Raw genomic sequence first — 16,111 nt, 5'->3', positions numbered from 1 at the left:
AGATTTTTATCCTGGTTTCCTCTAATAATTTGTGGGTCTATTGATTAACCTCTGCCTGGTATGCTTACAAAACTAAAATCAGAATACCACTTACCGCAGGCTTCACTTACACCTAACCTGTTGTTCAGGAGTTTTCTACTATGCAGCACATGAGCAACATGCATTCAAGAAACATCTTACAGAGAATGTCTTTAATTGAAAAGAAAATGGTAACAGCTTCAAAGAATCACAGAATGTTTGGGATTGGAAAGGACATTAAAGACCATCTAGTACCAACTCCCCTACCACGGGCAGGGACACCTTCACCTAGATCAGACTGCTCCCATCCAACCTGACCTACAACACTTTATGAATAGGGCATCCACAGCTTCTCTGAGCGACCTGTTCTAGTGTTACACACCCTCTCCACAAAGAACTCCTCCTAATATCTAACCTCAATCTACTTTCCTTCAGATAAAAGCCATCACCCCTATAGTACATGCCCTTGAAAAATGTCCTTCAGCTTTCTTGTAGGCCCCCCTAGGCACTGGTACAAGTTTATGGTGCCGTTTCCTAGTTCGGATGAGTTCGCATTTCTGGCTGATCAGAACCTTTGGTGACAGCAACTGTAGAAGATTCTGGGTTAGCTCTCAAATGAAACTGGAATTTCTTACAATGATGTAAGAAATGCACTGCACTGAAACTGCTGGAAGACATAGGAAGTCTGTATTATAACCAAACAACTATTATAACCAAACCAGAACAAAATTTGTTCGGCATTGTAACACACAAAAGATATTCATAGGTCACTCCAAAAACTGTTTTTGTCAACAAGGAAATCCCTCCTCACTTCACCATCAATATTCTTCATTTCAAACACTTGTATGCTCACTTTTTCTATTAAAGCCAAGTATTTCAAAACTTTTTTCACTCACGGCTTCCTAAGCAACACAAAATTATTAGAGATACATTTACTGATTGCAAAAGCCACATTTACTACCAAATACCACCAGTTTTAATAACTGTTAAATATTTCATCCCAACTACAAATCTTGTCACAGATTATTTTCTTAAACCATAAAACTGTGGGAAAATTTAGGGAATTAAAAAAATCTCAATAGCATAAAAAAATACACAAAATTATTTTTTAAAGTAGGTATAAAAATCTTTTTTTACTTGATCTTTTTACAATGGGAAACTTGAAAATGTTTAATTCTTCAATATAAACTTAACAGCAAAAACACCTGGACATCCTCTTGTCCATTATAAGATATTCTTGCATGTGTCTTAATAGGCCTTGTAAAAATCATTTGGTGCTAATTATTAATATTAGTTAAACAATTACAGCCTGGAAGTCAGCATCCGCAGTGAAAAATAAAAAGGAGTACACAACATCATATAACAAAAGATGATAAAAGCATTCTGAAAGAACATATTGCTGAAGTTTTTACCAGACTCTATCATCCTTCTCTTTTTGTCATCTTAAAATCTCATCTACTGATCCCTCCACTGAAGGTAAATACTACAAAGCTTCATTTTCCAATTTCTCTCTTTCTGTCTTTCACTGTGCTGAAGTCATGCTCTTCTTTCTGTTTTTCTACTACCTTTCTTTTCTGAACTAGCTAGTCTCATTCACAAGTCCACTTTCATGGCTTTCTCCAATTCTGTCACTATTTAGTACTGAGAAGTCAGCTCTGCCTCAAATTTGCCTCTTCCCTTTCTCACCTGTGAAGTTTTTAAACCTTTACTCTTTTCTCACATCCTGTGCAATTACAGGCAGGGCTGCCTCTAGTCCTCTGCAAGTCTGGCCTTTGGAGCTCCTCTACATCATGATCACAAAAAAATTGAGCAAGGTATGCAAATGCTGAGCTGCCAACTGCTCTGACCTTCTGCCTTATATTGAAGAGCAATTTCTTCAAGCAGAGGTTGACCTCTGGCTCTTGGTTTGTTGTTGCTCATGCACTGTTATATGATTCATAGCCCCTAAAATTCTATTAGTGTAAGCTAAAAAATGACTTAGCATTTCTATGTATTACAACAGCACTCATTTTTAAGAGCAAACCAACCTTTTAACAATAGTGGCTAATTAGACAAATTAGGCACTGCATTAGACGAAGCTGCCAGGAGGTGCGGGGTAGTGAGGGATCTTTCCCTTCTGCTCCACACTGCTGACACCACACCTGGAGTGCTGGGACTACTTCTGGGCTCCTCAGTATGAGAGACATGGACACACCAGAGAGAGTTAACAAAGGGCCACAAAGATGATCAAGGGATTGGAGCATCTCTCCCAGGAGGAGAGACTGAGAGTTGCTCAACCTCGAGAACACAAAGCTCTAGGGGACCTCATCAGTATGTGTAAATATCTGAAGGGAAGGTGCAAAGATGATGAAGTCAGGCTCTTTTCAGTGGTGCCCAGTGATAGGAGCAGAGGCAATGGGCACATAATTAAAAGAAATTTTCCTGTGAACATCAGGAAATATTCTTTGTACCATGAGGGTGACGGAGCATTGGCACAAGCTACACAGGGAGGTTGTGGAGTTTCCTTCCTTGAGATATTCAAAATTTATCTGGACATGGTCCCAGGCAGCCAAACCTCGGTGGCCCTGCTTATGTAGGGGGATTGGACCAGATGACCTCTGCAGGTACCTGCCAATCTCAACCATTCTGTGATTCTGTTTTTTCAGCCCTCTAAACCAAAGATAGTCCTGTTACTTTCAGATTTGAGGCACTTATCTTCTGTACTTAATGACCAGCAGACTCTTGCTGTCTTTTTTACTATAACTTTTACTGTAACTTGTTCCCTTACAGCACCACAAAAGCTCATGGCAGAATTCCCAGCAACTACAATGGTAACACAAGTAACAGATTGCTGCCTCAATCCTGGATTTGAGGTTCTCTCACACTGAACACTAAATTGGGAGAAGTATGAAAGGAAGGAGTCTGGGGGGGTGGCAGAGTGGGGAGTGCAGTGTTAGGTTCTGACTTCTGTACCATGCAAGAACCATGAGGAGTTGCTAAATGGCGCCTCAGTTGAGGTGAACCAAACTTGTGTTACACCCTTCCATGCAGGAGAGGGAGAGGGAGGTATACACCACATCCTTAGCTGGCATAGACTGTGCCCAGCAATGTGATCTGAACCTCAGACTAAGTAATCAGATGTAATCAGATTTAATTTTGGGTTAATGCAAAAGACATCAACATTGCCCAAATAAGGACGATTAAAATAAGATTTTCCTTCCAGTTCAGAAGGAAATAGCACAGATGAAAGCAAGCTAGTAAAGATATCAGATTTTTATGTCAGTAATAAATCAGTAATCTTCAAAAGTCAACTATTCAATAAGTCAAGTCACAAACATCAACTCTGCATGTCAAGTCACACAGAGGGAAATTTCCTAATGTAACAAAAATAATCTCAGCCTTCCCTGCCTGTTTATTACTGAGTAAGCAAATACAATTCAGAGTAAACCACCTTTATAAAAATAAGCTATCAATATTCTTAGAACACACTCTTTGAACAGAAAAAAAATGCAGCCAACTACACTGATTATTGGATATATAAAAGATTGCACAGAATCTGCTTGAAAAGTAATCCTATAGATCATCACATATAGTGCTATGTGATGATCTATACATCATCACATAACACTCTGTAACAAGGATTCTACCATTTGCTATAGGACAAACTGCATTTACTGCACTGCTCTTTTCTGTTTGCTCAAAGCTGTAACATTCCAGTCTCCATCTTCTCTTTGTGCTCTTTTTGAATGACCATACACTGTATGTATGGTAGTACACTTCTTTGAAGCACATTCTGCTGCACTGCACAAGACTAACCTGAAATAAATTATGTAGGGAAGAATAATAATGTCAGGAACACAGACTTATTCTTAACACTGCCAAACAATTCTAAATGCAACCTACTTATCACACAACCTGCTTCTCTCCTCAAACATATGCTGACAATGTCACCTGAAGAATGAAGTGCTGTCACCATTTTCATGTTACTAGGCTCAAACCACACTGCAATCACTGCTTACTGAGTGTCATCATTAATTATTCTGTGCATTCTGGCTTAAACAAAAAACCAAAACACCAAGCAAAGTGCTCTGAACTAAAAACTAAACCACTTGTCTAGAAGTCCATCTGTGAAAGTAGAACCTTAAACAATTTTGAGGGTTTTAATATTAGTCTGAATAGCTGAAGTTGACATGGTTTCTTTTCCCACTTCCTAGAAAAGCTTTTTACTGAGACATTTCATGGAATAGTGCTGAAAGCTGGCTTATACAGCCTAATTCATAATTACAGAGTGGCATACTCAAAATTCATAGGCTTAAAACTACACCGAAAACTGATAAAAAAAGTATTTGAACACAACTACAGGAAGTAGGGGAAAACCAGCTACTTATCTGTAAAGTATAGGTGATTATAGGAAAAATGGGTACACACCGAATTTTCTTCCTCCTCTTCTAGCTCTCTCTGCTGCTCCTCGTGTCGCTTTGCCTTTATCTCCATTGCTTCGGTGATCAGGTCCCTTAAAATTGAAACTGGCTTAGCATTCTTAATAAATGTATGCTAGGGGGAAAAAAATCATTGAAATATGTAATATCATTAAAGCAGTTGTGCTTCAGATTTAATTACAAGTCCTACTCAACACCCCAGATTTCAGTGATAAACAGTATCATGCATTACACAGTAACCAAAATCTAAACCTACACAATATACACAGTATAGTATCTTTCAGCCCCTTAGTAACTAAAATTTTACTTTAGCTATTTTTAATAACTTCAAGCCTTGGGAAATGTAATCACTTAATAACTGTTTCATGATTGAGGATACAATTTTCCAAAGAAATCATGCAGAAAATTGTAAATAGAGTGGTGATGATCTGACATAGAAAACCAAACTTTTTCAGATATTCAGTTTCATAATTTAATTAATCTTAACAAATTGAGAGCATAAATTAATGGCTCTAACCAGAGCATCTGTGGCTGCTTACTTCAACAAACCTATACTTTAAATGTCATAAAATATTTCTTGATCTATGATGCTGAAAAGTGGAACAAGTAAAAAAACCCTTAACTTTTAGCAGGAAGTTTAATTTTTAATTCAAGGTCAATTAAAACATTACTTCTTAATTTAAGACAATATTTATTATACCATTTGCACATTTTGCTGCCTAATAAACACCTGCTGTTAGGAAAAAATCTGATTTTTGCATCATTATATGCAAATACAATTTAGGCAAAACACAACTAAGCACCTCATAAAAATATAAATATTTAAAAACTGTTCCATGAAGAACAGAATTGATGAAGCCTCATGCACTACATCTATTATCTATCTTCTCCCTTGATATATTAATTCTATTACTCTCTTTTTCATTCCAGGACTTCTGCTCAGAAGCAGTACTTTCATTTCTACTCAAACATTTTCACAGCATCTCCAGCTCCATCACATACGCTCCAATTCCAGCTGAGGAAAAGGACAACACTGACTCCTGATGAACAAACACAGTATCTGGTTTTCTGGTCAGTTAGCACGGGAAAGAAACTGTACACTGAAGCTTTTTTTGTTTGTTTCTCCTTACTTGCCCACATTAATGCAAGTCTCTTCTATCCAGCTGTCTGTATTCAGCTAACCATACAAACTTCACATCCTGAAGGTCTCAAGTACTGGTTCATACATCACACAGACACTTAAAACTTTCAATTTTTACTTACCTTGTGGTCTACATTTTTGTATTTTTCAATGTATAAAATTAAACATTCATAGCACGACCTACCAATTTCATAGCATGATCTACCAGTTTGACAGATTTATTACCAAAAAGTACTTCGCAAAATTTTTGTTCTCTTTGTAGTGGAGTTCACTGGAACTTAAAATTTAACAGCTGCTATTGCTAGCTCAACACAGAATATATCTAGCAGGAGAGTAATACAGGAAGTGAGAGCCTGGCATGCCCTGCCTTGCTCCAAAGGTCTACACTGCCAACTGTGGCTCACACAGGCAAGTGCCCACTTGGCTGAACTCAGCCCAGGAACAAACTCATGATACTGCATCAGACCTTTCTAGGACACAGAGCCACCTGCCTGCTCAATCTGACATGACCAGAAGGAAAGACTGAATATATCCCATGCATGGTCCACACAAAGGGGTAACCTGGGCTCAGTTCTGTTACTAAACACTTGTCTAAATCCTGAGATCTACTGAGGGCCTCAAATCACAAAGCAAGGATCCAATATTAATTGCAAGAACTAGCCCTAGACTATTTAATGATTAATTTTAGAAGCAGCAAAAAGAGAAATGAAATAGGGGCAGAGATACAGGAGCTAACAGAGAAAAGACTAAAAAGTGAAAAAGAAATAAGGCATAATAATAGTTAAAATAAGATTTTCGCTTACAAATTTTCACAACATTTTGTGTTTGAGGGAGAAAACCAAAACCCAAACATAAAATATGCTTTTCCTCAGTAACTTAAATACTGACCTGTAGCAGCTGGGTTGCTGTAGCTCTTTGTTCAGGATTTTTCACTAAGCATTTCTTCACAAAATCTGTGAATTCATCAGACCAGAGCTCTGGCTTCCGGAAGGTTGGAGGGGGATTAGTAGGAATCATAAAAATAGCCTAGATAAAAATCAAACAATAGCAAGTCTAAACAAAACACATCACCACAGCAGCTGAAGCCAAGCTAAAAAAAAGGAATTGCTTTATCCACCTTTCTTATCAGGCTAAGAATCTGGAAGACAAATTTTAAGTATGCAAGGATTTATACTCAGATCAAGATTCAGAAAGTAAATCCATCTGCTACTAATATAACTACTTCCCATTAGATTTTCTCTATTTAAACTGTATCCCATTGAGCACAAAACTCCTTATTTAATCTACTGCTGTACATTAATCTGAAGAGATGATTGTATTATTTCAAAAATTCTTAGCAGAAATTACAGCACTGCTTGTTTAAACACACATATAAAATTGCTGTGAACAGTCAAGTTCACCTTCTCCTCCCTTAAGTGAACTTAGTTTTATTTGAGAATTGCTTCGGAAATTTGGGAGGATTGCTATTTCCTTTTGCACTCATCATTCATAGCTTTAAAACTTGCTTGGCCAAGTAAGATTTAGATACACATGCTAAAAGACCTAAGGTAACACTAAAAGATGACAAATAAAATAATCAAGTAACAAGTCTTACAGTACTGAAAACTTACACAAAATTGAAAATGCACCATTTTACCTATATAACAAAAATTTCTTCTGTTGAGAACCATACGCAGACAGATTTTTCAACTGGGAAAAAATATTCATCCTCTATTTTAAAAAAGTTTGTCCTACTCTAAGATTATATCTATTGTGCCATTTTTTATATTATTATTTCCAGGTTTTCCTCTAAAAATACACACTTGCAGCAGGGGGAAAAACAGCCATACAACTATGACAGACTACTGCAAAATAATGAAAATTTTTGAACTTTTGTATGTAATAAATGCATCCAATATCATCACTTAAGACTTACACATGATAGCAACAGACTATTCAGAACTAGGTCTATTGACAAGAACAGGCTATTATTGTCTTCTAAACCCGGGTTCAATTCAACCACATTTTCCAAACTCACAGGGAGTGAAAGTTCTTCATTTGTTTTTCTATGAGCATAGGCAGAAATACAAACCCAGAAAAGGGGGAAAAACTGATTCTACACACTTTTAATATACTAGAAGCACTAGAAGCTTCAGCCTGTGTCTGAAACATAGGCAGAAGGTAGAGAGAACTTAATGAGATTTTATCCATAACTTCTAAAGAAGTCTGACTGGCCTTGAAAGTTGGTTGAACTCAATCAAACCCTCATTAGAAAATTCTTCTCATATTCTGAAGGAAAGTGGAATCCATGCAAAATGATGGAAAAACTGTTTACTACCATTTTAATGAAAAATTATTTCAGTACTGAATAGTTGCTAAACATTTACAAAATTTGCCATTTTGTTTAATAAAATTGTATGCTACAACAGCAGCTTTGTATTTTCAGTGGGCAGCCATGCCAAACAAGTATCTAGACTGAGATAGGAAACGTGGCACTCAGTAACTGGCCTTATCTAATTCACTTGTGATGCAAGATTAATTGTCAGTACACGTGAAGTACTTCTGGCAAAAAGCAGTGGCTAACAAATTCAGCAGTTTCTGTCCTTGAAATTAATGATCTCTTCTGAACTTTGAACTGATGACTTTTGATCTTATCTTCAGCTACTCTTAACAGCAAAATCTGCAGTAGCTATTGAAAACACACAGCTGTAAAAGAAGGCTACCAACTTCTGTTTATGTGGTGTCAAAATGGGTACCTCCTCTTTGATCATAAACATTGACCTCTCCCCCCACAGGTAAGCAATGATAAGTTACAGAGTCCTACTCAGCTCCACAGCTCTAGGAAAAATGTTTGCCTTGGCCAATTATTTTCATCAAATACAGAGCAGTTAAGAACCACGGCAAAGAACTGACTTCTTTGTCATTCACAAAGGACAATGAGAAGAAAGAGGAAATTAGTGAATCATTTTTTATGCCGGGCAACAAAAGCCACAAAAGGAGATATTCAAGTGTTAGGAGTTCTAAATCCACAGGTATGCTTTGTACGCTCATTGAAAACACCTACTTCAGAAATCTGTATATCTATGTAATGCCTAAACTGTAGGCTTTTTTAAATCCTACTATGCCACATATTAGCTGAAGAGAAAAAACAGATGCATTTTTGTAATACAAGAAACCATACAGAAATTACTTATTGTTCAGTCCAACTTGGTAATTATGCCATGCACTTGCTAGTGTGTGCTAGCTCCCTCCAGCTCTCATCACTCCATTCTATTAACCAACCTAAAATTCTGGGTTTCAATTCCATCTTCCCTCTCTACTACCTAATTTTGGCTTGCATATTTCTCAGCAGAAAAGTTAAGCTCCTTTCCTCTTTCAAAACAGTCTACGATTTAGCTTTCACTACCTTGTTTCCTTTCAAGAGGCTTGCAAAGCAATTACTGGAGAATTATAAAGCTAGTCCCAAATCTCCAGGAATGAAAATAAAACACTTATCTGACAGGAACTTATTCCTCATTTTTGCTTCCACTTCTTGTCCAAAAGGTAATTTCTATCCTAAAATAACTATATATTATTTTAAAACAAAACTAAGCTATTTCAATCACTCTGGGTGCCAATGGAAGCAGGAAATACTTGGGGTTTTTTCATGTTTCTTTCATCTTACCTTAGATTTCTCCAGTCCCTATGTTTTCCCAAACTATTACTTGTAGTATTTTTTTTACCTCCACTCCACTTGCAATTTTCTCAGAAGTTTCCCAGAGCTACTTGTTTTAGTGTAGCTCTCACAGTGGGGCTGAGGACAGTCTCATACAGCCAGTGTTAGACAAATGCTGCTAAAAAGAAACAGCAAATATAAGCTACTATCCACCCAACTACATGGGCTGAACTGGCAGTTCCAACTGCAGGAAATGTTAGGAGGAAATTGTTTAACAGATGGGGCAGGTTCTGACATACTTATAAAAGAGCTGAGGCTGATTCTTTTCTCTCTCCCACCCTCACCATCACCTTCCACATTGCCTTTAAATTTCTAAGACAGAAGGACAAATCTTACACAATTAACATAGCAAATATACAACCAAAGAATTAGATTGTATGACTCAGTCTTCAGTTTTAACCATTCAATCATCTTTAAAAAGAGAAAGAAATCTCTAAAGATGCAAGAAGGATCACCTTAATCTGTGTTTGTCTTCACCTGTGTATAATATAGAATCAATTTCAAATTTGTCCTGAACTGGTCCCTCCCCCTCTCAACCTTGAGCCCAATTCTACTTTGAATCATCTTTCACACATTGGTATGAGACAAATCCTTCACCTTGCAGTGAAACCAAAATTCAAGGCAGATTATAATATATGTATGATAAAAGATGGGGGGAAGAACAAATCATCCAGGGCAGCTTTTGGGGCCACTTCTGAATTGGGCACTGGACAATCCAACAGTTTCTACCATACCTGTTCCCAGGTAGCACTTCCATGCTCAATCACCAGCAGTTACAACTAAGTTGAATGAATACCAGACTGAGAACCAGGTCTTAAATGAGAGCAGAAATGCACAAGTCAGCCCAGGATTTTCTTTTTATTATTCTTAAAGGGCCTAGTATTTTAAATTAAGTCCAGGTTGAAAACAGGGGCTTTTTTCATATGAAGGTTCATTTACAGACAATTTTATTGGCATGAAAATATAATTATGGTGATGATGATGAATTAGGAAACGCCAAAAGAAAAATGAGATGCTCATATACCCCACATGGAAATTCCTAATCAGAAAATCCTTGCAGCTCATTCTTCTAGTCAGTCAGAGTAATATATCTGTATTTCACACAGCCCACAAACACATTAAGTGATCAACAGCAATTTTGTAGAGGTACCATGTCTTCTGGCTTTTAGTTCCCTGAATAACTTATCTCTTATTATTTAGCTGAAATAAGTTGCTTGTAATAAAAAGCGGAAAATCTCCCCAGTATCATAAATGCTACTGAAGAGGACAACAAAGACTTCTATATTGTGGTGATTTTATAATTTTCATGCTGTGAAGCTTCATTGCTAGTATCTACAGAGAAAAACTTTTTTATAAATAGGATAAGGATACATAACATCAGTTTGTGACTTCATTGTTTTTGGAACCACAATTATACTACTTAGTTCAGCAATAGGAAACAAACACCAAAACACATTTAAACTCTGTAACATTTCAGAGTACAAAAACCTATTTAAATCTGGCAGAGTTAAATATTGATTACTGCAAAATTTTAATAACTTTGGAAACAAAGAATCACCTGAAAGATACATTTTTCTCTTCTTTGTGAGGCACATCATAGAACCTCCGTCCTTTGTTGAACAGCTTTCAAAAAGACAACTACAACGCCATTGATTGAGTTGCACAACTCATCAGCTGTCTAAGAATGAAACATCAGCATGAAGAATGTGAAATACTAGCAGGATTCAAAACTGGATTTTCTTTGCTCAGCATGTTTTCTTGGTGTGGCTTTTTGAGGGTTTTTCTGTTTGTTTTGGTTTTATTCCTTCAGAACTACAATATTGCAACACAGTGAAAAATAAAAGTTACTGGACAACATCTCACGTGTTTAAAGTCAAGAAGGTCGGTTCCTAACGTGCTTCATAGTAGATAATAGATTTATTTGTTAGAAGCATCCTAAAAAATCACTGCTTCCTCCTCCCATCTGCAAACACAGATGTTGATGAAGATTATCTAGTGTACTCACACCTTTTGTGCAAAACTACAAACAGGTCTGCTTCCATCAAACATCTATCGCATCCCTGATCCAAGTTGATTCTGACTAGAATTATCAATACAGGATTAAATGCAGAAAGGGATAAGTGAAGCTTTAGTTCAGGCAAGTTCTGGACAAACAATATATGACAAAATTTTTCATTCTAATGAGGGGAAATATGTGTGACATTTAACATGCAATCTACTGTGCTTACTTTTATAGTTTTTAGTAATGGCCACCAACTAAACCATGTACACAATACTACTTAAAATTACATTTAAATGACTTTATTATAAAATTACATATATTAACACTAGGAGCACTTGAAAAATAAAATAAAACACTATAGGGAAAAAAACCAAACTGAATAAAACAAACCCCAACTGTTAACAGCCATTCACTATCATAAGCTTCTCTCTGGAATAATGACCTTCCAATGATCAAATCAAAGTATGATTCACTTAAGATGTAAAGTAATAAAGTAATAAACAGAGAGAAAAGATACATAATGGGAAGACTATTCTCACAATTAACAGCAAAGATGGGTTACTGAAAGATAAGCTATTTACATTGACTGCATATTTATTATTGCTAGTAAGCTCATAACATACTGACAGCATTACAACAGGTCAAGAATGTAAAGATACAGATCTGAAACATTTTGCAATAGTAAGTGCAATTGCAAATGTATTGAAAAGAATCAACCCTTGCCTCGTTAGCACCGTCACGCAACAGAACGGTGCCTTCAGATTCACCTCTGAGTGTACTCTTCCTACTGAGGGGGGAATTGGACTAATGAACCCTATGGGCCCCTTCCAAATTGACATATTCTTTGATGCCAAAAAATTGCTTTCAATTTCAAAAGAATATTACAGATCATTTGTTATGTGACAACAGCTTGAACAAGTTAGCATTCTATGGCCACAAGTTCCTTCAGTTTGGGGTCTTTCATAACTGGTTTTAAACACGCTTACTTACAAAACTGATTTTTAAGTCCCATCACATTTCCTAACTTCTACCATATCCTCCAGTGATATATTTAAAGGACAGAATTTCTTCTACTGGCTGCTATGTAATTATCAAGACAAAGAGTAAGTTCCCCCTGCTAACTCAGCTAAAAGGATCATGGTATCTGCATATACGCCTGTTCATTATCAAACCATTTTATCAGATGAGTAACAAAAATATTTATTACCACCAATCTGCTCCCAGAACTATCACCTCAGCATGCTGACTTAGTGCCAGTTGATTAATTTACGAGTTTATCTATTTCTTTTTTTCATTTTTCAAAGCTTTTTGAACTCTTACACCCATCACTTGTATTATCCAAAGATATCTGAAAGCTACTCAACAAAAAAAAAGTTGTATGAAAAGAAAGAACTGTGTTTATCTGCACTGACCTCCTTATGTTTGTTTCTTCCTTCTCCCCCTCCCTTCAAGCCCAGCAGACCTATCAGTATTTCTCCAGGTTTTATTCAAATATATTTAAATAATATTTGGGGAACTCTTCATTATTTTTGCCTGTTGTTTTTTACTATTATCTTGTTGCAGATTTCCATTTTCTATTCTGAAATGAATGTTTCAGTTTTTATGTCCAATTCAGTAGGGCTATTTTGATTTCCTAAGCTCAGGAAATCAAGAGCTCAGCTCTTCAACAGAAAATGTTCCTGAATTCTGTCATTCAATTGAATGTTGTCCTTTTAGTTTAGGGATGTAACCTTCAAGTTCCCATTTCATCTGCAAGGTGCAAGTCATTGATGTCAGTGACATTTCAAAAGAAAGAAGACACAGTCAGCAACCTGCTCCTCAAAATTCTTCCCTCCTTCAATTAAGATCCTTGAAAGGAGAGCAACAAATGCCTTTTCGAAGTCTGTAGAAATGAAAAACAAAGCATGGAAAAATCTGCAATTGTGTGGAGGTTTCTGAATCCTTCTTTGGTTTCACTGGGGTTTTTTGTTTTTTCCGTGTTTTTTTCTTTTTGGAGTGAGGGGGGCAAGTGTTTTAGATAAGTGAAATTTTTCAAGTGAAAACAAAAATAATTTCAGGCTACTCAAAATTTTGTGTTTACACTACCCAGTCAGCTACCAGTTTTGAATTTTTATTGACATCTACAGGTATTTTCAGAGGAAAATACCTAATGGCAAATAACCCCTTATAGGTACTAAAAGGTGTAAGTATGAAACATTTTATTGACAGGTTATACTGAAAGTTCACATCCACAATAATTAAAAGCCTACACATTTTTAGTATTCTTGGACATTAAAAAAAATTTGAACCCTGATGACTTAAAAAAATCCAAGCACTAGTGCAAAAAAAGACAGTGAAAGTCAGCAAATCTTACAAAAAAAACAGAAGTTTCAAATAGCTGAAAGGAACTGCAGCATTCAGACACCATCTAGGACAGTATTTCTAATAATTTCATTCAGCAAAAGGAAAACCTAAATGAGCTGAAATTTATTTCATTATTCTTATTCTGAAAAGTACCTTCAATTTCAGCACTGGGTGATCAAGATTCATTTTATCAGAGAGAGAAAGAAAAGAGGGGTGTACTGCATGTATGTATATGTGGGGTTTTTAAGGGTTTTTTTGAGGGGAGGAAGTGTTTGTGAATAAGGGGGTTGAGATAGGAAAAAAAAAGATATTAAACTACCTTTAGTTTAGAAAGAAGTATCTGTTGTAGTGGTTTAAACTTCTAATTGATTTTTTACTAAACACAGACTTGTAAAAACAGTATTTAAAAATACTGTTGTATAGGAGGAAATTTCCTTTTGATAGTGACGAGCAACACCTCCTCTTTGTGAGGAAATCAAAATCACTGTAACAGAGATATGGGGCCACTTCAGGCCACTGCCCAATTCAATTCAAACCCTCAGAATTCAACACTTATAGTGTCTCTCAGACTAAATCCTGCATTATGGCATATCCTTGCTCAAGAGCTAGGCACCTCACAGCCTAAAGGACAACATCTCCCAGCCACACAGGTGGCCAGGAATCAAAAGAGATGTCTTTGTGAATGTTGGTACCCCTCAGCCAGAAGCATCCTGCTATCCCATAATCACCACTATCACTCCCATCGCAGAATACATGAGATCAAGAACATAAACTTGAAACTGAACAACTTTTTTCAGCACTGAACTACTTTCTTATCAGTTACAGAACAAGGAAATGGTTCAGAAAGTGCACACGGTATAACAGAATCCAGGGAATACTCTGGTGATTAATTTAGTCTTCTTTCACCATAGTTTGTTTTACTCCTGATTCAGTACTATCCTGAAAATTCATATGCAATATGCATAGAAGGTTAAGTTTTTACCCAAATATGAAACTTACTTTCCCGCCAAGAAAACTTCGATGATAGACCTTAGTTTAGTAAAAAAATATTTTGTCTTCTTCCCACACTATTTTCTGCAGTTTCTGAGAAAACGAGGCAATGATTACATCCAGAGACATACTAACATTTAATGAGACAGGAAGTGGAAAAACTGCATTTGCAATTATATTTACTAGTAGAGGAATCAAGAAGTGAGTAACTTATATTTGTGAGAAAAAGCTGCAGCAAACTCACAGGACTTTAAATGTGAAATCTCTGACATAACCACACATAGTAGTAATGAAAGAAGGCATTCAAGAAATATGTGGCAGTTCTCCTTTATTTGGGGTATGTTAGACCTCCAGCAGCACTTTTGTGCTCAGTTTCAGGCATCAAACTTTCAGAGATGTGAATCGACCTCAGATGGTTTGAAACAGAGTAACTACAATGCTCAGATATTTAAAAAAGCACACTGTGCAAGAAAAGACTGAATGAATTAGGATTGCTCAGTCTAAAGAGGAGGATACAGTGAGAGATATGGTAACAGTCCCCAACATGTTAAATCCACTTCAAAGAGGGACAAAGTCTATAAAGAACCGAAGAGGAGCTAATGAGTTTAAATTTTAACAAGGAATATTCAAGTTACATGGTAGGAAAGTTGCCAATAAACTACCCAAGAAGTTCCAGAACTTGGTATTTTATTCTACAAAAAAATATAAACAAATGCAGTTTCAGAACTTCATTATCAAAATCATGTGTTTTGAAGATAATTTTCAGCACCACCACCTTCCCATTTGCCCTGTGCTCATATAAAATTAGGTTTAAAAATAAAGTATTTTAAAAAAGGGCTGGGGGGGATTATCATGTTTGGTCAGCCCAGGTACAGAAACAGAATGACCATGTTATGTTTAACACAAGAAACATGAAATACAAAGGAACAATGCCTTTCAACAGTGTTTGCTGCTTCCTACTTCACCTTTTACAATAACAGATGAACAGGTGACAGCAAAAGATGACCACCAGCACAAAGCAAAACAATTCATTCACCTGCAATATGCAAACTAAGAACTAAAATTAAACTAACAGATTACAAAATTCCAGACATTAAATGCCAGCACCTTACAGACATAATGAAAACAACTAATTAATTACAGATTTTGTAGTCTATGAAAGAGTAATTGAGTTCTTACATCTTAAAGCACAGTCTACTTTCATCAGAAGAATGAAAACCCCTCCTGTTTCTGCTACAGTGACTCTCAAGGTACTGAGAGAATACAAGACTCAATGGTGTTGCTTTCCCATCTACCAGGTACATACAAAAAACAGTGCTACTGTCCTTGCATTACTAGTGCTTCCAGCATTCTCCCTACTAGTTTCAAATAAATGTCATTTATATTGTAAAGCCTTAAATTTCATTGCTAGATTAGTGTAATAGCCACATTCTTTCCTGTAAGGAAATGTAGTTACTACAGTAAATATATTTTTGCTATTCCATAGGCCATGATGCAGTGGAAGG

General features: G+C 36.3%; 1 protein-coding gene across 1 annotated transcript in view; it reads right to left on the bottom strand.

Moving 5' to 3' along the window:
* Positions 1-16,111, bottom strand: part of STK3 (serine/threonine kinase 3) — a 127,138-nt gene that overhangs the window by 63,358 nt on the left and 47,669 nt on the right. The window contains exons 7-8 of the mRNA XM_054640889.2: positions 6,466-6,603; positions 4,426-4,551 (exon numbers count right to left, since the gene is read on the bottom strand). Coding sequence (XP_054496864.1) covers positions 4,426-4,551; positions 6,466-6,603 — 264 coding nt within the window. The remainder of the gene's footprint in view (positions 1-4,425; positions 4,552-6,465; positions 6,604-16,111) is intronic.

This window comes from Agelaius phoeniceus, chromosome 1, assembly GCF_051311805.1.
Source record: "Agelaius phoeniceus isolate bAgePho1 chromosome 1, bAgePho1.hap1, whole genome shotgun sequence".
Lineage (NCBI taxonomy): Eukaryota > Metazoa > Chordata > Aves > Passeriformes > Icteridae > Agelaius > Agelaius phoeniceus.
The sequence above is the reverse complement of the archived record's forward strand: the minus strand, read 5'-3'. Positions and strand labels throughout refer to the sequence as shown.